Raw genomic sequence first — 22,431 nt, 5'->3', positions numbered from 1 at the left:
ATAGGCAAAGGAATGACTTAAATGCTTGTTATCCAAAGTGTCTGTCTGTTATCTGTGAACTACTCTGTGGAAGGGGCAAGTCTAACCCATAATAAGTTTAACAGGCAATTACCTCTGGTTTTGGGAATTGCAAAAAACCAGCCAGTCCAAAAATATATCCCTCATTGCCTAGAACAAATTAGTAACTCCTTTGATTAAGATGATAAAGCTCTTCAATGATTAAAATATAACATGTCTCTGAAATGTGTAATATTGCTGGCCATTCTAACACATTAACAGCCCAGTGAGATTGAATAGACCAGTCGCCCAATAGGGTGTTAAGGAAATGGGAGCCCAGGTTAGAAAGGTCTGGAGAAAGAGGGAAAGTGGGAAGGTTCTGAGCATGGTCTGCTCTCCTTAGGGCCAGGCGTGCTGGTACCTGGGGTAGGCTGGGAACAGCATGAGGCCATGTCAGGCCCTGCTCCCAGATGAGTGGAGAAGGAAGGATGGGGTCAAACTGAGGCCTGCAAACACATTAAGTATAAATTTTACTTATTTCACAAGCTTTCTGGATGTGGGCCCTGCCAAAATGTGTTATCAGTCTCCAAAGAACTGGAGTGTTTCATTGTAAAGTGATGCCGGTCACTCCCAATCACGGTGAGTCAGTGTCTTGGCATGGCTCGTCAGGAAATGTCAGTTCACGTGAAGGGTAAAGCAGCATAGGGAAAGCCATCAGATCAGCACTGAGTGTATGAGGAATATTCAGCATGTTGTTCTTTAAGATAAACTCCTGACGTCATCTTGTTTACTCTTCGTTATCTGTTTTCATCAGAACAGAGAATAGAGAATAGAAGAGAATAATCCCAGTTGCCTCATCTCTTTAGATTACCATCCCTGTTTTCCACTCATTCTGCACTTCTTAATTCATTTTGATTCTATGGTTATTTTGTCTTGCTGCTGGCTTGCTCCGTCTCTTATCCAAGTTGGGTAACTTTTAGAACATGAACTAATCTTAGCAATGCCCCCAGATCCTGTCCTTCCTTTTTAGTCCTTCAACTGCAGCTACCCAAGTTAAACAACTCCAGGGCCAACTCAGCACTTACTACAAATGAGTAAAGACAAGGGACTGTACTCCCTGAATGAAATACTAAACGTCTTTGTCTTCCAGAGTTTCTGTGTTACAATTTAATGCCGGTATACGCCTCATTGGCCTCTTGATTTTCATTTTTGGTCAGGATAATCCCGTGATGTGGTACTTGGAAGGACAGTGTGAATTCCTTTCCCCTGGAGCTGTCTTACCTTGAAGGGTAACAAAGTCATCAAATAGATTAAACGTGCTCACTGTCTGGGTCGGTAGCAATTAGATTCATTTCTCTGTGGAACATCTTGAAGTTGGGGTCATTTCTCTTCACCACCCCAATCACAAATATTTCCACATCGATGTCACTGGCATCCTTCACCACCTCTGTCAGATTCTTTTCATCTCGCCTATCTGTCTGCTCATCAGTGATGACCAAGGCCACCTTCTTCACACCCAGCCTTGCGGCTTCGAACATGCGGTTGGCGGCATGGAGAGCTGTGGCTGTGTAGGTGCCTTCTCCCAGATACTGCATGTTGTCCACGGCCCGCTTGAGGTCATCCTTGCTGGAGAACTGCGTCAAATGATCCACCTCCTCTACCTTATGGCCATAGTTGATTATGCCTACGCGGGCCGTGGCAAGGTCCAGCGCAACTCTGTCAGTCAGAGTCTTCACAAAGTTTTGATAATCGGGAAGTTCTCCGGTCCCACACTTTCTGAGCTGTCAATCACAAACAGCAGCTCTAGCGGTGCCTCTCTGCATTTACGCCCACAACCTGAAACACGAATGTTGACATAGAAACACAGTGGGGTTGAAAATTAAAACATCACTGATTGATATCAGGTAGGTAGGGGGAGGGGGGAGAGGGGCAAGGATGAACCTAAGACTAGATTGTAACCTTCCTTTTCTGTGACCGTGAACACAGCTGACGATTGTCTCCCTTCTGGTTTCTATACCTGACTTTTAAAAAAAATGATATACCGCAAAAAAAAAAAAAAACCCTCCCCCCCCCACAAAAAACCAAAACGCTGTCGAGGATAAAACAATAAACAGCCAATTTCTAAGATTAAAAAATAAAATAGTATATATATATATTTTTGCGGTACTTGGGCCTCTCACTGCTGTGGCCTCTCCCGTTGCAGAGCACAGGCTCCGGATGCGCTGGCTCAGCGGCCATGGCTCACGGGCCCAGCCGCTCCGCGGCATGTGGGATCTTCCTGGACCGGGGCGCGAACCTGTGTCCCCTGCATCAGCAGGCGGACTCTCACCCACTGCACCACCAGGGAAGCCCTAAAATAGTATTTTTAAAAGATTCAGCATCCCTGTGTATGCCTTCCTGATTCCATTTCCCTCCTCCATAAGAGATAACCACCATCCTAAATTTGCCCTTTATCATCCGACCATTTGTATTTAATCGGAATCTGAATGCTAATATTTCAGTCTTCAACCATATCCTTACGTGAAAATGAATACTTGCTCATTGGCGTGGCCAATGGGTAAAGTAATGGGATGAAACATTTTAATTGTGGGGGAAGGATTCAGGTCTTTAACTGGACCCAAGAGTAGCGGCCCCTAGCTACTCTGGTTTATGTCCCCAGTCACGCCCTTAGTGACCACTAAAGTGGCTCCGATCTTATCAAGGAGGCCAGCAGTCCATCCATACTGTGAAACTGTTCCAGGGAAATGATCTCAGAACACTGGTCAGTAAACAACGTCTGTTTAGGGTTTATCATTCAAAGCATTTGCCAGAGTTCCTTGGCAATAAAAATTATCAGGGTTCCACTGGTGTATTCATATCCTCATGTTGCCCAGCAGCCCTGCCACGATAAATCCTCAGGAAACTGGCTGCTAGTTTACAGCGCTTCTAGAACTCAGGAGCAGTGTCTAAATCGGCCTGTCACCATAGAGAGTCCCAGGCTGCTTCTTAAGGTCCGGAAGTCTTTTGGAGGACAAGTCAATTCTGGGGTTCTCTGTATGGAAGGATAATGATATTCCTGCCTCTGTCCATTTTCAACACAGAAGTTACCTTCATTATCCATTAACTGCTTGCCTTTTGGCTAGTCTTTTTGCTTTACTTCCTTGTTCTGGTAACTCTGTTTTAAGTCTATTTCGCCATAGAAGCACTTAGAGTTGTGACACAAGATGACCTCTGGACTCTGTCCTTTTGCCTCTGAAGCGGCAGGCGCTCTAGACGTAGGGCTCAAAGCTCAATTTAGAAAGACTTTTTGCTTCAGGAAAAACACAGACATTATCATCACCAGCTAGGCCGGATTCACACACCAGTTAGGCCCCTGTAGTCCTGCCTCCTTTGTTGTTCTTTCCTTCTCAGGTTCAGGTAAATGTCACTGAATACAGATGAGCTCTGTGCTAACAAAAGGCCTGGCTGCCCACAGACCCAACTATCTTCACACTTCTTAACTACCCTGGGAAAATGACTTTCTTTTCTTAAATCAGGATTCCCACATCCCCTCACACTGCTTCCTTTCAGTTTCCCACAGAAACTGAAAATGAGCTTGAAACTTTCCCACGAGCTCTACAGTATACGTATTCTGGGTGAGCACATTATCTTGACAACACAGAACATAGTGGGGTTGGTACTTTAAAGTGATGGGTTTTTTCTTGGTCGTCAAATCTTACCACATATTTCAAAAATAAGCTTGATGATTTCTTCTTTCTGGAGGAAAAGAGGAAAATGTATTAATTGTGTGACCATATTTTTTCCTATAGTCATGAAAGGTATGTCTTATTATAATCAGCATTGGGCTATTTGACTTAATCCTTCCACTGCAAATAAAATACATAGCACAGGGGCTTCCCTGGTGGCACAGTGGTTAAGAATCCTCCTGCCAGTGCAGGGGACACGGGTTCGAGCTATGGTCCGGGAAGATCCCACATGCTGTGGAGCAGCTAAGCCCATGCTCCACAACTACTAAGCCTGCGCTCTAGAGCCCACGAGCCACAACTGCTGAGCCCATGAGCCACAATTACTGAAGCCCACACACCTAGAGCTCATGCTCTGCAACAAGAGAAGCCACCACAGTGAGAAGCCCGTGCACCACAATGAAGAGTAGCCCCCGCTCGCCACAACTAGAGAAAGCCCGCGCGCAGCAACAAAGACCCAACACAGCCAAAAATAAATAAATTGAATAAATAAATAAAATACATAGCACAGAGGTTAAAAGTTGCCTATAATATATCAGAATTGAAATGTGTTTGAGCTGTGAAATGTAATAACTCAGACTTGAAGTTCAAATTGCAGCCAGTATTTATCAGCTGTGTGACGTTGGGCATGAAGTGACCTAACAGTGACTGTGTCTCAGGGATGTGGTGGGATTAAATGAGGTAACACACACACAGGGTCTGGCCCCACAAAAGATGTAATACTTACAGTCGGCCCTCCATAGCCATGGGTTCTGCATCCATGATACGGAGGGCTGACTGTACTGCGCCATTTTATATGCGGGACTTGAGCATCCACAGATTTTGGTACCTACCGGGTTGGGCGTGGTGGGCGTGTCTGGGAACCAATCCCCTGCAGATTCCGAGGACAATAACGGTGTGGGCAATGTATGCTTTCAGTTACATGGTTTAACCCACATGTGCTGACAAACCAGGACAAGCACCAGGGCCCAAAGGGATCTCATCCAATGCTGTATTCCCTCCTTTTTTTCTGTACCAATCCCCAAATTTGCAAGTCTTCTCTCCAGTTTCCTAATACCCTCACTTGGGCTCTTCCATGAAACCTCCCTGGGTTCCTGGATGCTCCTTCCAGGTCCCACTGCTCACCAGCTCCATCAGAAGGGCCTGAGATGAGCTGGGTACTAGGAATCAATGTGCCAACATCCTGCCCTGCATGGCATGTTTACAAATGCCATGGGATGAGACTGGAGAAGTCAGGATTCTACATCTGCCAAAGACATGAAGCTGACAGGGATGATTAACTTAACAGATGAGAGAAGCAGAAGCCCAGAAAATCTCAGCTGGAAAGAGCAGTGGACCTGTTCTAAGAAGATACAATGTAACAGTTGCAAAAGTAAAGTTTTAAAGGAGAAAACCTGTAATGACAGAAGTGAGGTGAAGGTGACATAGATGGTAACATGGCTTAACAGAAGCATGTACAGAGAATATTCAGGGCATTTTAATTTAATTTCTTTTTCTGTAAATTGAGTAAAAGCCAATGATTTCAAGTGGCTATACAAAAAGAACTCCCAATGTGAGATTTAAAAAATTATATGAAATGAAGGAGTCAACAGTTACCTTTTTTTTTTTTAGGCTTTGTCATGCTTTTTCACATTTAGAGAGACATTTAATAAATCTGAAACTAGAGTATGTCTGGAAAGGGGAAATGTCTATTGATATATTTATATTGTTATCTAGGAAGGGGAGATGTTATGTATTTAATATACTTGTGTTTAATTTTTTACAACTGGAGAAAATACTTTTCACTAAGTTTTATGATTATAGTTTTTCACTTAACATTATGTAGTAATTAATTGCCCATATTATTAAGTATTCTGAAAAACTTGATTACTGATGTCAGATGCATGGCCATTTTAAGGTTCTTGATGCAGACTGCCTTACAATCCTCCAGAAAAGTTGTAGTAACTGACGCCTCGAACAACAGTATATAAGAAAACCCGTTTTGTTTTGGAGACACAACACTGGTTATTATTATATAATCTTTGCCACTTGATAGAGCAAAATATCTCATTGTTTTAAATTACACTTACTATTGTGAGGCTGAATTTTATATGTATGTTTCCAAGTTGTATTCTCTTTTATGCACAGTCTTTCTTTTGTTCGTTTCTTTCTATTAGAATGTTTGTCTTTTCTTGACTTGTAAGAGCAATTTATATATCAAGGTTGCATTTTAATTCTTTTCACTGTGCTTTTATGGCATAACTAGGTCTAATATGCTTTAAGTAGTCATATATATGTGTGTGTGTGTGTGTGTGTGTGTGTGTAAATCTTTTCCTTGTATTCTTTGCTTTTAAGTCACTGGAATAGTTTCACCCTTTCCATTAAAATTGCTGAATGACCACGTTGGCTACTCAGTGCCAATGATGAAGGCATCAAGTTTATACCCCTCAAAGGACTCATGTTTACATGAGTCTAGTAAGAAGGAGGCAAATAAATAAATACTTTTGTAAGTACTATTCTATTGGCTTGGAGCTTAGGAACCACGCTGGTCTGCTGGCAATACCAGGGATGGGAGAGTGGGCGTGGGCCTGTGGTCCAGGGATGTTAGGCAGACTCTGACCGGGGTGGGGTGGGGAGAGGAGGAGAAAAAGCTTTCCAGGCAGAGGATGGAGCACACAAAGTGCAGTGCACTGGAGTACTTGATTAAACTTGTGGCTCAGGGAACGTGACTGAAAGAATGACAGGAAATGTGAAAGATAGATGGACTTTAGAAAGCCTTTGTGTCATGCTGAAGAGTGTGGACTTATCCTGAGCACTGAGAAGAGACATGGTCCGTAGCAGAGAAGAAAGGTGATTGTGGCAGCCAGTGGAGGGGTCTGAGGTTCCTGTATAGTTCAGGCAAAGAAGATAACACTAGGAAGTCGTGGTGGTATTGATGGATGGGAAGGAATGACCTGGAGGGACATTTCAAAAGGAGGTGAAGGGGGTTGGTGAGTAATTGGAAGGAAGGATGAGGGAAAGGAGTCTAGGAGGCAAATGATAACGGCGCCGCTCTTTGAGATAGGGAGGGATGGAACAGGGGCAGGTTGAAGCTAATGAAGGTCACTGGTTCAGCTTGATTCTGGCTGGGTTTGAGGCACCTGTGGGACACCCAGCTGGCGATGTCCAGTAGGCAGTAGGATGTGAGGTCTGGTGCACAGGAGAGGGGTTCAAGCTGGAGGCAGATTGAAGAAATGCCAGTGTACAGTTGGCTGTTGAAACAGGGATGGCAGACGAGATTGCGTGGAGCAGAGCTTCTCTGCCTTTTTTAACCCCTCCCTACCCCCTCTTGTCAAGCATATTCTTTTCTCTATTTATAACATAAAAAGATTTTTTCATTCTCCATAGAACTTTACTGTAATATTAAATTAGCCTTTTCAAACTGTACATCCCCCCGACTTTTTTTTTTTTTTTTTTGCGGTACGTGGGTCTCTCACTGTTGTGGCCTCTCCTGTTGCGGAGCACAGGCTCCGGACACGCAGGCTCAGCGGCTCCACGGCACGTGAGATCCTCCCGGACCGGGGCACGAACCCGCGTCCCCTGCATCGGCAGGCGGACTCTCAACCACTGCGCCACCAGGGAAGCCCCACCCCCCTGACTTGGATAGCTGTCCCTCCCTGAGGGTTTAAAGACTGGGAAGAAAAGACTGAGGGGAGACACTGGGAAACACTGACATTTAAGGGACATACGGAGAAACAGTCTTTCTGAAGCAATTTGGTGTGAATGATTAACAAACCTGAACTCCATCAATGGTATTTGCCTGTTAAAAGAGGGCTTTGTTAGTCTGGACTGAATCTGCCACTGAGAGTGTTTGGGAATATATTTGGTCCGGGAGAGAATGGGGTTGGGGAGAGGAAAGGTGCCTTCCAAGAACGGCCTTCATGGGGGAGCAGCCGGGATTTGGCGTCAGACAAGCCAGCTTTGGCTCTATCTAAGGGCTCTGGTACTTGTTATTGAGGTGTCTTGGGGCGTATCGTTCAAGCTTTCTGTGTGACTTGGCGTGCCTTTATCTGGAGGGAAGACACTGCTACCTACCTCATGGGCTGTCATGTGGGTTCATGTGGGTTCTGGGCGAGAGGGGGCCGCGGCTTATAGCCCGTCCCCTTCTCCCTGCACCCTCTCCCCACCGGCCTTGTACTGCACCGGGCCTTAGCCAGCACTTATGAGGTGAATCCAAGCTCTGTCAAATCCCCCCAGATGCCTGCCCCTTGGCCACCTCGTGCATACAGGTCAGTGCTGTCAGCTTCCACACTTGGGACATTTGGGGCAATTCTGAGACCCTGTGTATCCAGAGTGCAGTGCAGAGGGGGGCGTGCGCTCAGGGTGGTCACTCCTCACCTGGGGGAAGGGGTGTAACTGGAGAAGGACTAGAAGTCCAGGGGTCCAGAGTGGGGGCCGTACTTTACATGGGCCCCCCCAGGCACCCTGCAGTACTGGGTCAGAGTGGTATTGATATGAAGGAGCCTGTCACATATTAGAATCTCATTTAATGCTGACCTTGGCTTTCTAAATGCTACAAAAAGGGAAGAGTGAAGGAAAAGAGAATTGACATCAAACCATGCCTGATTTTGTCTGCTCTGGACCCACATATCACTTTTATCACAGCATTTATCAAACTATAGGTGAACATCCTTTGCTTGTCTTTCTCTCCCGTTAGGCTGTGAGCTCCTTGAGTCCAGAGACATAGTCTCTTACTCTCAACTATTCCCCCAGTGCCTGTCTTAGATCCTGACCCAGGGTAGGTGCCCAATAAATGTTGGTGAAGTGAATGAACAACTGCATGGATGAAGGAAACCAGTTCCCCTCTCCATGTTGGGACAGGAGGGAGGGTATAAGCCTATGGGAAACATTCCTCTGGGCATTTTACATATACCCTCCTCTGCTACTTTAGGGAGAAATTGCTGCATATATAGCTGCTTCACCCTCCATAGGCATCTGGGGAGGGTCTGACTTCTGGTGGGGAACAACAAAGAGAAAAAGGCAGATGGGCCATAAAACCATGCACAGTTCTGTTTGTCACATGTCCAGCTCTCGTCTTCACCACTTGAACTCCCACCCCTGGGTTTTCCTGGCACTATACATAAGGTCAACATCCCCAGACCATGACCCACCAAAGAATCAAAAAGGGAAAAAGCCTACTTAGTGCTCTGTGGTGACCTAAATGGGAAGGAAATCCAAAAAAGAGGGGATATATGTATACATATGGCTGATTCACTTCGCTGTACAGTAGAAACTAACACAACATTGTAAAACAACTATACCCCAATTAAAAAAAAAGGTGGGGGTAAGAGAAGGTCCCTATTTCTCCTCAACTCCAGGAGATGTAGTGTCTCAATGTTAGAAAGGAAGAAGTAGACTTTGCTATAGAAATTCTAGAACTTTCCCATCCTGTGGGACTTTCAGGGGTCAGCTTTTTATTTGTAGTGGTGCAAACAAAAGAGAACAAAAGAGAGAAGAACAGGGAAAGTTTGTACATCATCACAAATATTTGTTAAATAGGTGAATCAGTACAGAAAAGTAATCCCAATTTTGTGATTGCTGTTGTCCTCAGAGCACTTCTTAAAGGAACTCGTTCAGGAAAAAAAGAGCCCCCATACTGAAATGTGAAGGATCATGTACAAGAAAAAGTCCCTTGCTCATCTGGCTTCTTTGAAACAGTTCACCTCCTTGTTAACCTTTCTACCCGGGGGTGGGCAGTTACATCTCTACCACAAGGCTGGATAAGGCGCTGGGTGTTACGTCTCCCTCACATTCGGGTTCAGTTACCTCCTGCATCTATGTCAGCACTAATTCTGTGTCAAAAGAAGTCACTTCTAAAGCTAAAACACAAATGTAATCATTTTGTGAGCACAAACCCCTCAATTACACTCCAGGAGTGATACTCACTGTCAGTCCTCGGTCTCCTCTTGGACCCTGTAACCCCTACTTAGTGGAAGAAGAGTAACAGTCAATGTAGGTTGGAAGCAGTTACTGTGTACAGTTACCATAAGATGTTAAAAATCACTTCTTGCCTGTTTTCCTTGGGGTCCGGGATCTCCAATTTCCCCTTTATCCCCTTTCTTTCCCACATCGCCCGGTTCTCCACGTTCTCCCTTTATAATACAATGAAAAGATAAGCTTAGAATGTGAATATTAACGCCAAATAAGAAGAACCCTAAAGTTCTATTTCTTTGCAACTGTGGTACCTCTTGAAGACCTGTGGTTCTTGTTGATATAAATATACTATATGAAAAAAAATGGGGGGGCATTTTATTTACATCCCCCCAGGTACCATAATCTAATTCATGATGAACTTGGGACCTCAAGGTGAGGAGACCATGAGATGCCCTCCAATTAGCTCACTGCCTTGAGGAACTTCAACTGTTACACAGGTTAACACCTGAGTTATCTGGTATCTTCTTCGTGGTACGTTGTAAGGATTTATTCCTTATCATCCGGCTTTTGAGTTTGAAGAAAATGAGATTTCATAAAGTAAACATGTTTGTAGTTAGGAAAAGAAATGCATAAGGATTCACTCTGAAATGGATTTTTTTCCTCTGAGCTTTGTAAGGAGAAGAGTGTCAAGTGCATGAGAGCTCTTCCAGAGTTCAAGTTAAGCTACTGAGATCCTAAACCTAAGCATTTCTCTTAGGTCCTGAAATACTTACCTTCCTGCCAGGCAGGCCATGGCCTGTCATGCCCTTTGGCCCTGGGAAGTCTTGAGGTCCTTGCTCCCCCTGCACTCAATATGTGAAAGGGATGCTCCTGTTAATTTCCCAAGATATTTCTCAGAATATACTTTCGGTCTGATACACATCTGCACTTTCAAAACTGCATTATCTAAATTTGGGAGGAAATACACATATAAGTCAGATGGGCTCAATACTTTGCTAGTAAAAATTTAACTACTTATCTGGGGTGGAAGTGAGGGAGTTGGTTTATAGCATTTGTCTGTTTCTGTGGTGTAAATACTTCCGCCTTTGCCAATTTCAAACTGTGAACTTGACATCAACCGGTTCACAAGTAACAAGCAGCTGTTACTGATATTTCAGTCATGATATTACTGGTAATTTTTATAATCTTCTTTACATTTTCTATATTTTTGATATGTCGAAAGCATGTATTATCTTAATAATGGAGTACAAGAGGATTTAACAGCATCTCTACCCAATTAATGTCCAGGAATGTTTAAATAATTCACCGTACACTCTTTGTTCCATACCCGATCATTTGTAGCAACGTAAATCCATTTATCTAAATTCAATACCTCCTAAATTTGGAAAATAAAAATCTTTTCCTTTCAGTACTTGTTTTTAACTTTCCCCATCATACCTTAACATTATCTGCCGTTCCTGTACCCCCATCTTCAAAACCACACAGGTTTAAAAGGTGTTCATGATGTTGAACATGAAACAGGAATAATCACTAACAAGTATACAGCTGATGCTGCTTGGATCAGCAACCTCTACTTTAGATCATTATTAGCAATGAGTCTGTGGCAAAGGTTTGAAGGACCATGGGCTCCCGGGATTTGATTTGCTTACCTTTAGCATCTTTCTCAAAGGTATCCTGACCATGCCCACTAGAATCACTGGTATGCTCAATAAAAACCTCAGACCAACTTAATGAGAATCAAAGATGGAGGTAGGGGTATAATATGCATTTTGCCATAGGCTTGCGAAGGCTGGAGAGCCGAGGCTCCAGAGGCAGGATGGGCTTTAGAAGGTCACTCCTGGAAGGGGCCACAGAGGGTTGCTTGGAGACCATTGTAACTTCAAATATCAGCATTCCTGAGCCCCTTGTCGTAGCTCATTGACTTTCAAGCTTTTTAAAAACAGAACCGTTTCTTTTTAAAAGTGTTATAGTGAAATATTTCAGACACAAAATTTTATGTGGAAAAAGACAAACACTGATATAACACCATATTAAAAACTTAAATAGTACAGATACCATTGAAATCCCCAACGTACCTAATCCCCTTCCCTGAAGGAGAGAGGAAACCTCTCTCTGAAATTGATATGCAACACTCATATCTACATTTTTATGCTTTAACTACACATGTGTATATTCTAAAACAATGCACAATATTGTTTTTTATATTTAAACTTCAAATAATCGATACATTTATGCATCTAATTTCTATTTTAAATCTCAACACTATCTATTTGAAATTTACCTGTGTACATATATGTAGTTCTAGTTTGTTAATTTCCTCTGCTCTACAGCATTCCATTAAATAACTAGACTACATTATCCTAGTGATGGGCATTTAGATTGTTTCCAGTATTTCCCTATTACAAATAATGCTTCAGCAAATAGTCTTGTATATATCTTTGCACACATCCCTAGGAGAGAACTCTTTCATTGTAACAAATCTTATACAGTAGAGTACAAAATAAAATGAATATAAGTGGAGATTCTCTTGTTGGTAAATGAAGTGCTCAGTTCTTCCTGCATCCATCCCTATCCCCTAGCCAATCTGGCTTGGCTAAACTCTGAGGCCCTTTTCATCTCTGTCATGTAGTATTTCTAAATGGACGGCAGGTAGGGGGGTGTAGTTTTGCCTCCTCATTTAAACTCCAGAGGTCTCATAGCAAGTTCTTTACTGTGGTCAGATTGCAGAGAACTCATTTACTGAATGTCTTTTTCACCCTATTAACACTTGAGCCAAACACAACGCTCTAGCATAGAGGGCTCACAGTGAATATTTATGCAGTGATGTGCACAGATGTCTCAGGTCTATCCAAGGAGACTCTCCCCTGAAGAAGGAGTGCCCCTTGGGTGCTTAGCTGGCTAGAGGAGACAGGCCGGGATCATTGGTCTGCTTTATTCACTTTACAGTACAGTCCCCAGGAAACCTGGAGCCCCAGAAACTTGGCTAGGGATTAGAGCCAGTTAAGTAAGCTCCAAACAGTAAAGCAACACTCTGATTCCAAGCTGGAGATTCTAGCAGGACAAAGTAGAGGAGAAAAATCTGTTCTGTTTCTAAAGATTACACTGCCAACACAGGTGTAATGAAGAGGAATAGGTGGGAATATATGGGTAACACAGCCCAACCTCATTACACTTACTGGAAAACATGCTCTACCAAGAGTGATCTGCAGCCTTATCTTGAATATGAAAGATAGAAGGGTCTGTCTACATACAGACTAGCCTGTCATACAGATTAGGTAGCCAGCCCACAGAGTGCGATGAAGATTCCTGCCTGAGATGCTGCCATTCTCTGTTCTCATTCAAAAGAAAATTAAAAACAAAAATTACACGGAAGGTATCCTCTGAAGAAAGATGTATCAGTAAATGACACTTCGGCATAAATTAGCGATCTCAGATTTTTTGTGGAGGGGAATAAGGACATCTTCATTCAACCAGGTCCCTGGTTGAAAGGTGGTTTGGGGTTGTCAAGGCTATGCTTGAGAGCACGGGTACCTGAGTTGTGGGGTCAGGAGGGTTCCTAGCCAGGTGTCGGGGAGATTAAAGGTTCTTGGGAGAAATCTGTAGCTGGCTTTGTTCCAACCCCAGAGGACAGACTCGTGTGAAAAACAAAGGGGCTGGGACTATGGCGTGATGGTGAATTATCACTGGGGATTTTATATTTAGAAAAAGTGGGTTCAGAAAGAACTTGATACCTTTCTGACAATTATTCAGAATAAGTATTTATTTTACAACCTTTTAGACTCCCACAGCAGCTAATCTAGAGCATGTTCAATAAATGTTTATGACTGACTAGGTGCTTTTGAGAAATGACACAATTTTCTTGTGAAGTTAAAAGCTACTGTGGCTTCATTGCCACGCCCTGGCGGGAAAAGCCTCAGAATAGCCAATTATCATGTTAGAATCAGCTCCATGTTCAGGAAGTTATTTTGCATTACTTCATAATATAGACATTTTATATATAATTGTTAACATTGTACTTATTCCAGGCAGCTGGGTTTCCCTATAATAAAGGCTTTTTTTTTTCTTTTTAATCACCAGTTTCCCTTCAAAATACTTGAAGGCTTCTTAAGTAGACTATCTGGCTGAAAGCCTTTAGCAAGTAAGTCCATGCCTTGGCTTGGCAGAGGTGAATACTATCCAATCAGATTTTTTTTTCCTTACAAGTCTCAGGAAAATGATAGGCAGTGATTTCAGGATGGGTCAGAAGCCACTGCACAAAAGAACCTGTCTATCTGAAGATATATAATTAAGTCCACATTTCAAACCCAGCTTCTTAACCACTATATCTCAGTCTTAGATCTTTTCTGCTAAAGTTGCGATCATTTTAATTTTGCAGATGATTGCTTACTCTCTGGGAGAGAGAGCTCTAAGGATAATGCACAGCTACCTGAGTATTTTAATAGATTTGTGTGGCGTGCGTATTACCGGTATGTCAGGAAACAACAGTGTTTCTTTCCAAATGTTTTCTCAGTAAGGTGCTATAAGGAAAAAAATCAAATTCATAGATAGATGAGCCAAAAAATATAAAATGGATGTCTGGCTTCCTCTTAGGATGTAGAAAACTAGGCTGCTTTTATTCTTAAAACCTCACCAAAGTGGCTAACTAATCTATGAAATCGCAACTTTCCTGGAATCTACCATAGAGCTGTGGTTGCAGAGCCACCAGCTTACACAAAATCGAAGGAAACACAGGCTCCTCCAAGGAGAGACAGGACATGGGCACTTACCTGCTGGCGATGACTGATGTCATACAAGCTAATAAGAAGAATTCAGCTAAAATTCTTAACAAATTGCTGAGTGTGGGTTAGTTGGAGAAGACAAAACTCCTGGGAGCTCCAGGCACAAGGCAAATTCATACCCACCCACCCAGTCTCTTCTGGGACCTCACCAGTGCTCAAGAGAGAGACTGGAGACAGGGCAAGTCCCGAAGTTTCCCTAGTGGGGCAGACCTAGGGGAGGGAGGCAGCAGCCCCCCAGGGGAAGGCCCGAAGCCCCCATGGGACAAAAATCAAGACAGCTAGGGGAAGTGAAGCAAACCTTTAGGGCACAGATGACGATCCATGGCAGCTGAGGGAAGGAAACAGACTAAAGCCTGCAGGAATGAATCCTGGGCCCGGACATTTAGACACTAAAGGTCCTCTCTCTATGGCCCTCAGGGCAGAGTCTTTTTTAATAACCCAAGAACTGTCAGCCATGTATGGCAAGGGTTTTCAAAACAGCTCCCGTGGAAATTTCCATGAGCTGGACCAAGATGCTACTAACATTAATATTGATGACTACGTTCATTTCCTATTGCCCCTATAATGAATGACCACAAATTTAGTGGCTTAAAATGACATAAATTTGTTCTCAGACAGTTCTGGAAGTTAGAAGTCCAGATCAGTTTCACTAGGCTAAAGTCGAGGTGTTGGTAAGGCTGGTTTCCCCTGGACACACTGAGGGGAGCAGCCGTTTCCCCTGATTTCCTCAGCTTCCAGGGGTCACCTGTGTTCTTTAGCTGGTGGCCCCTTCCTCCATCTTCCTCCCCTTCATCACCTCTGATTCCATCATCACATCGCCTCTTCCACAGTCTCTTCTCCCTCTGTCTCCCCCTTTATAAGGACACTCATGATTAAATGTAGGGCCTACAAATAATCCAGGATAATCTTCCCATCTCAAAATACCTAACTTAATCACATCCGCAACCTTCCTTCTGCCATGTAAGGTAATATTCACAAATTCTAAGAATTAGGACGTGAACATTTTTAGGGGCCATTATTCAGCTGACCACAGTGGCTTTTTCCATATTCGTGCAAAAAGAAAGCTAATTATTCTAATTTTTTTTTTTTTTTTGTAATTTACCTTAATGTAATTCAGTTTAAACAGTACCATGAATGTGTGTATGTGCAAGTTAATTACCCTCTAGGGGTGCTGAGTTAACACTTGGAATACTGTAATCAGTAGTCCACACTTCAAAGACAGGTGACTCGACTCTTGCTATCTGAATTGGCTCCACAAGGATGAGAGAAACAATTTATCCCTGGGGGAAAAAAGGGGCGTTCAAGACGTGTGGTAGCTGGAAGTGTCGTATAGGCCCTTTCCTCTTTCGTAAGTCGGGTATGATAGCCAGGTGGGCCCACACCCCCATGAATGCTTCTGGTAGAGTACCTTAAATTCTAGAACTCATTCAGAACAGCTGCCTCTTACCCTCATCCCATAATAAAGAATCCTGTCAGGGCTTCCCTGGTGGCGCAGCGGTTGAGAGTCCGCCTGCCGATGCAGGGGACACGGGTTCGTGCCCCGGTCCGGGAAGATCCCGCATGCCGCGGAGCGGCTGGGCCCGTGAGCCATGGCCACTGAGCCTGTGCGTCCGGAGCCTGTGCTCTGCAACGGGAGAGGCCACAGCAGTGAGAGGCCCTCGTACTGCAAAAAAAAAAAAAAAGAAAAAGAATCCTGTCACCTGATCTGATTAAGAGGTTAGTTGGTCATAAGAACATTGTTGTCCTTGCCTCAGTGGGATCATTTCAGGCAAAGTACTTGTTAAAGTACTTAAATAGATAGAATGGAATTTGGACCCAGTTTTCACTACATGTTTTTGTGCCTACTTGTTAATAAGTAGCTGAACATAAGGTAGAATTCTGTCTGAAACTTGCTTTAATTGAAGCATGGCACCTAACAGGAAGTTTGTCTAGGAGAAGGCAGGTCACTCCTGCTGACTTCTAATCTTCAGAGACTACCGACAGTCACTGAAAAGAATCTGACAAATTGTGAATGTCCATAGTGGCCTAGTTCAGCTCACAACAGTCATAGCCAAATGTGCTCGATTTGGCCATATTTTCCCCCAGTCATTTTTCTTAAACTTTTAGTCCCTACTTCCATTTTTCTGTTTATAACTACCAGCAGATGATAAAGTAATGAAACAAGTAGCAACATGAATATTTGCAAATAATTTCGGCAAAAGCCAAGCCACTTCACGGGACTGTGATTGTTTCACGGACACGTGTGCTCACTGTTAGGATGTTCTATCCAACTCACAGAATTTAGTCCCGTTTTCCAGTAACAAGATGGTTCTTAGCATAAAATCTAGAATTAAATACACTGATAGGTCACAGTGCAAAGAGCATCATAGCTTCGAGGGTTTTCATCAGCTGGATTCAGTTGCATAAATTGACTTATCCTGTCCTCCTGCCTAAAGAGCCTTCCGTAAAACCTGCCAAATTTCATGAATATCTTGCGTGGCCTTTGAATACACTTGACCACAAATGATAACTACAAAATGACACGGTCGGCTTTATGGCAGCTCCTCTGCTAGAGAGAGGGGACTCTGGATGCTCCCTTTGCTGGCCATCTCCATGGTGCAACCTGCCGGTTTCCCTCCTGAGTTTCTCGTGGTTGGTTTGTGTCATCATCGGTGTGTGTTTTAGAACTCCGGTGTCTCTCACGGTACTCTCTGTGCCCTCAAGGCAGATGTTTGCCTTGGACCCTTATTCCTGTCCACATCCATGGTGACCCTCTGGGGATAACCCCCCGTTCTCTAATCGCCAGTCTTACCCCGGTCTCTAAGCTCCAGGCACGTAACATGATATTTGCTCTCTAGACCTTTCCTCCTGCTGGCCATTTCGGAACCGAAACTGTCAAATACAGAAACTCTCCTTCGCCACATCTGCCTTTCTTCCTGGCTTTCCCTCTTTCCCTCATCTCTCAGTCTTCCAGGCTTGGGGTTCTTTTTCCGTTCTGACCTAATCAGTGCTCCCGGAACACGTTCATCCCATCTGTGGGCAAGTTCCAGCCCACCAAGTGCGTCCCAGGAGTCTTCCCTGACTTGCCTTCCCCCCAGTCAAGAGTAATTCCCCCAGATCTACCCACCCCTCTCCTGTAGCCTGTCTCAGAACAGGTTTGGATGCTCGTATCCTGTCTGCCCTGCTCATCTTAAACTCCCAAAATTGAAGCACTTCATTTTATTTATCTTCCCACCCTCTGAGGTACTAATTCCAGGGTCCTGCATATCGCCCTGAGCTAGAGACAAGCCAGCTTGTCTTGTGGAGGCAAGCCATCTCTTTGGCAGAAGTTGCCTAGAGACCATGCATCCTAATCTCTGTCTTGTTGAGCCTCACAAACCCCCATGGGTACCTCGATAAATTTCATGATGAGCATTTGGGATCCATGTGGAAAAGAGATAACAAAGTAGAGATGCATGGAAAAGTACCAGCGGAGATTTCCTATTGTGGGTCAACCAAAGGAGGTACTGGGTTGGCTAAGAAGCTCACTCAGGCTTTCTATAAGATGGTACCGAAAACCCGAACGAACTTTTGGGCCAACCCATTATTTATAAGCAGGTCGACTTTATTAATATCTCCTGTGACACTAGCCCGGGAGACAGTTGAACAAAGCAGGTGAGGAGTTTGCTACAAGTCAGAAAACCACAGTGACTCATTGAAGAAGGCTTCTGGTGACTGCACAGGCCCCTCCAGCCGGGCTGCGATGGGGCAGGCACAGTGGGAATGCTGGCCTGTGCAGCCACAGCTGCTACCACAGCAGCAGGACATGGAGCCTCCTGCTTCCGGGCCTCCTGGCCCAGTGTTCAGTCCCTGTGTATAAGTTTGCTGAATGAAAGGATTCCAGGAAATGGTATATGCTTTCAAATTACTCTTCTCTTTTCCATATATCCCTTCATTAACACACAAGAATTGACCCAGAAGCAGCAGTGAGGTAGGCTGAATAATGGCCACCAAAGCTATGCAGGGCCTAATGCCTGAAACCTGTGAGTGTTATCTTGCTTAGGGGAGAAAAGGTTTTGGCAGAGGTGAGTAAGTTAAGGACCTTGGGTGGGGAGATTATCTTGAACTATCTGGGTGCGTCCTAAGTGCAGGCGCAAATAGTCTTACAAAAGAGAAGCAGAGAGAGACTTAGCTGGCAGAAGAGAAGAAGGTCTGGTGATTGAAACAGCAAAACAGAGGCGGAGAGAGAAGATGTAAACCACTGGCTTTGAAGATAGAGGAAGGCGCCATAAACCAAGGAATACAAAGAATGTGGCCCCAGACTCTGGTAAAGCCAAAAGGAAATAGAATCCAGCCCCCACCCCCAGTTTCTGGACTCCCTGTCAATGCCTTGACTGTAGCCCCATAAGATTCATTTTAGACTTCTGAGCTCCAGCACTGAAAAAGAATAAATTGGTATCGTATTAAATCACTGCACTTGTAGTAGTTTGTTACAGCAGCCATAAGAAACTATCACGGATATGAATCTTATGGTTCCTCCCACCTTTAGCAGATCAGATCACAACACAGAACATTTTGCATTAAATTACCAAGAAATAATTTGGCTCAGAAATCATTTGTATTTCAAGTTGTCAGAAGGTGAAAATTCGAACATTGAAATGAGGAGGCTGTGAGCTGCGTCCAGGGTGGCTTTGGATTTTGCAGGCAAAGACTGTTCTCTGAGAAGTGATGCTCTTCTATGGCTTTTCTCCCTCCAGGAGAGAAAGCAATGCTGAAAAATATTTCACACCAAAGGGAAGTCAGTGTACGACTTTGCCTTTGCAGCATAGTTGGAAATTGGCAGAAGGCTATGAGTCACTGAGGACGATGGTTGAGATTCAACAAGTCCATCCCTTCTAAACTTGCCCTGGCTCAGATGCACATCACCTGTGGACTAAACTGTTACAATAGCTTCTTAATCCATGTCTTTATTTCTGCTCCTATGCCTCTATACCAGAGATTCTCAACTATGGGGCAGGGGGAGGAGATGCTACAGGAGACCCAGAGGATGCAATGGGAGGAGCGTATTTCCAACTACACAATCCACCTCCTACCCTCACACCACTACCTAAAAAGGGAACAGTGAGAATAGTTGCTGATGGAGTGTTCTGGACATGTGAATGGTATGGAGGCAAAAGAATGAGAAGCATTGTTCCAAACTAAATAACAAATATACGAAAACATTCAACTGGCTGTGTCACACCTATTCTTAAAACTCTTCCAGGTTTTGTACCCAAGAGAAAGGAAAACATAAAAATGTGCCCACGGATGGTCATAACAGAATTATTTACGATAGCCAAAAAGTGGAAACAACACAGATGTTCAACAGAAGACAAATGGATAAACAAAATGTGGTATATCCATACAATGCAGTATTATTTGGCCATAAAAAGGAAGTTCTGATACAACATGGATGGCCCTTGAAAACTTTATGCTAAATGAAAGAAGCCAGCCACAAAAGACCACATGTTATGTGATTCCATTTATGTGAAATGTCTGTAATAGGCAAATCCATGGAGACAGAAGGTAGATTAATGGTTGCCTGGGACTAGAGGTTTAGTGGGAAGGGAATGGAGAGTGACTACTATGAGGTACGGGGTTTCTTTGGTGGATGATGATAATGTCCTAAAATTAGGTTGCATTGCTAGTTGCACAATTCTGTGAAAATCCTAAAAATCATTGAATTGTATACTTTAAACAAGTGACTTGCATGGCATGTGAATTACATCACCATAAAAGTGAGCTTTTAAAATAAACAAACCCTTCCAGGCCTTTCTATCATCAGAGCAGTGGTTCTCAAAGTTCGGTGTACATCAGAAATATCTGTAGAGCTGGTTAACACAAGGGCTATGGGGGTCTACTCTCAGAGTTACCACTTCATTAGGTCTACGTGGGGCCCAAGAACTTGCATGTCTAGGTGATGCTGATAGAGCTGGCTGGCGGCCGTGCTTTGAGAATCACCGATTGATAGGCTCCAACTGAAGTTCTTCAGCTCAGCCATGAAGGTTCTTCACAGTCTGGCTTCCCCTGTTTTGTAGCCTATTTCTCTGCAGGCTTTATCTCATCTTAACCTTAACTCATATAGATCTATTTCTGGTTCCCCCATACTTTTTGGCCATATATTGGGTGTCATTTTATCCCTAGTGTCTAAACCATTGCCTGGCACAAAGCAGATATGCAGTTAATGTTTCTGGACCATTCATTGGGCCCAGATCACCCCAGCACCCAGACATCTCACACAAACAGGTAACTACTTCCTCCTAAAAGCTGGTGCTACTGCCTGTCCAAATCCCCTGGGATTGGGGCCATAAAGAAAAAGGAATGGAAAAGCCAAACAGTCTTCATGAGGCATAAACCTAGAAATTCCAAATTTATCAAAATATATAAGCCATGCTTCCTTGAACAGACAGCCAAAGGGAAGATGCTGGTTAGATTTACCTAACTTCAGTATGCACAGCCTTCAGAAACATCAAGAGGAAAATGTAGGGTGAGAGTCTTTTCTGTTAAGTGAACAGAGAAGTCAGCAGGCAGCTTTATACATAAGCAGAAGGGAGCAGTTCCAGCTGTCACAATGAATGTCTCTTAACTGTCACACCTTTAGGTGTGAAGCCTGGTAAAAAAAAATGATCTTCATGTGATTCTGGGGAAAGGGAAATGTGTTTAGACTACACATTACATGTTTAATTAAATCGAAAAGAATATACCAATGTGACATTAAGCCAGGCCTTCCCTTAGGCCTAAGTTATTTCCTATCAGTATGTTTGGTGAGACCCATTAACTTGTGTGGTGCACCGAAAAAAAAAGACCCAGGGGTGGATTTCACCCACACTTCATCCTGTGATCTCCAGCCACACCGCTGACCTCCAACCCACTATAAGCAGAGTGCCTGCTATGCCAGCACCCTTCCAGATCAGGCCCCTGGCCTCCCTGACACTTAAATTGCTGCCCCTCCCACCGAGAAATTCTGGAGGTATGGTTGACACTGGCACTGAAAAGCCATCATGGACATAGATCGCTTTTAAACGCTGGTAGTTGAGATGTGTGTTACATGTTACATGCCTATCAGGATGACAGCTACTGAAAGACAGTAGCATTCTATAAGCTGGTTATTCTTTACCAGGAAAAAGAAGCACAGAAAGGACTAACAGCTAATTGCCCTCTTAGAGTATTTCTTTCACCAGAGGATTCACAGTACTTGCTCATCTATGTGTCTCCTTCTGGATATCCTACGGGGATTAAAGGAGTAATATAAAGTCCTCTGAATTCTTTAAACAAGAGTATTATAGGTTTATTTCACTTAGCATAATGTCCTCCAGGTTGGTCCTCGTTGTCACATATGGCAGATTTCCTTCTTTTGTGAGGGCGGTGGTTAGGAATCTATTAGATGTTTATACCACATCTTCTTAATTCATTCACCCCTCAGTGGGCATTTAGGTCGTTTCCATATCTTGGCTATTGTGAGTAGTGCTGCAGTGAACATAGGAGGGCTAAGTGAAATACTAATACAATACAATACATACTAATACAATACTGCGTGATTGTACTTACATGAGATAACGAAAATAGTCAAACTCACAGAAGCAGAGTAGAATGGTAGTTGCCAGGGGCTCAGGGGAGGGGGAAATGAGGAGACAACGGGTATAAAGTCTCAGTTATGCGAGATGAATAAGTCCTAGAGATCTGTCGTAAACATCATGCCTAGAGCTAACAATACTGTGTTGTACACTTAAAAGTTTGAGTAGATCTCATGTTAAGTGTCCTCACAATAAAAAAAAGTTAAAAACTGAAATAGCTGAAAATAATGATGTGTTTTAAAAAATGGAAATGATAAATATATCCAATTCTGTTTTTCAAGAAAATAAAGAAAATTATGTTAATTTTAAAAAGTTGAAAGAATAAAAGTACAATGGAGGCTTATGGTTAATAATTCCTATAGGCTGTCCTCAACCCCATTCATTTATATGCCCTGTTTTCCTTTCTCATTGCTTTCAACTTAGCATGGTAGTAACTATTCCTGACAATTCAGATGCAAGTTTCAGAGGGGC

The 22,431-nt window shown here is 43.5% G+C and overlaps 1 protein-coding gene across 1 annotated transcript in view; it reads right to left on the bottom strand.

Moving 5' to 3' along the window:
- COL28A1 (collagen type XXVIII alpha 1 chain) overlaps positions 1–22,431 on the bottom strand; it is a 158,259-nt gene that overhangs the window by 18,222 nt on the left and 117,606 nt on the right. Inside the window, 7 exon segments of the mRNA XM_065884024.1 lie at positions 1,279–1,309; positions 1,311–1,741; positions 1,744–1,833; positions 3,696–3,732; positions 9,624–9,659; positions 9,749–9,829; positions 10,385–10,453. Of these exon segments, the coding sequence (XP_065740096.1) occupies positions 1,279–1,309; positions 1,311–1,741; positions 1,744–1,833; positions 3,696–3,732; positions 9,624–9,659; positions 9,749–9,829; positions 10,385–10,453 (775 nt within the window).

Source organism: Phocoena phocoena, chromosome 9 (genome assembly GCF_963924675.1).
Source record: "Phocoena phocoena chromosome 9, mPhoPho1.1, whole genome shotgun sequence".
Lineage (NCBI taxonomy): Eukaryota > Metazoa > Chordata > Mammalia > Artiodactyla > Phocoenidae > Phocoena > Phocoena phocoena.
The sequence above is the reverse complement of the archived record's forward strand: the minus strand, read 5'-3'. Positions and strand labels throughout refer to the sequence as shown.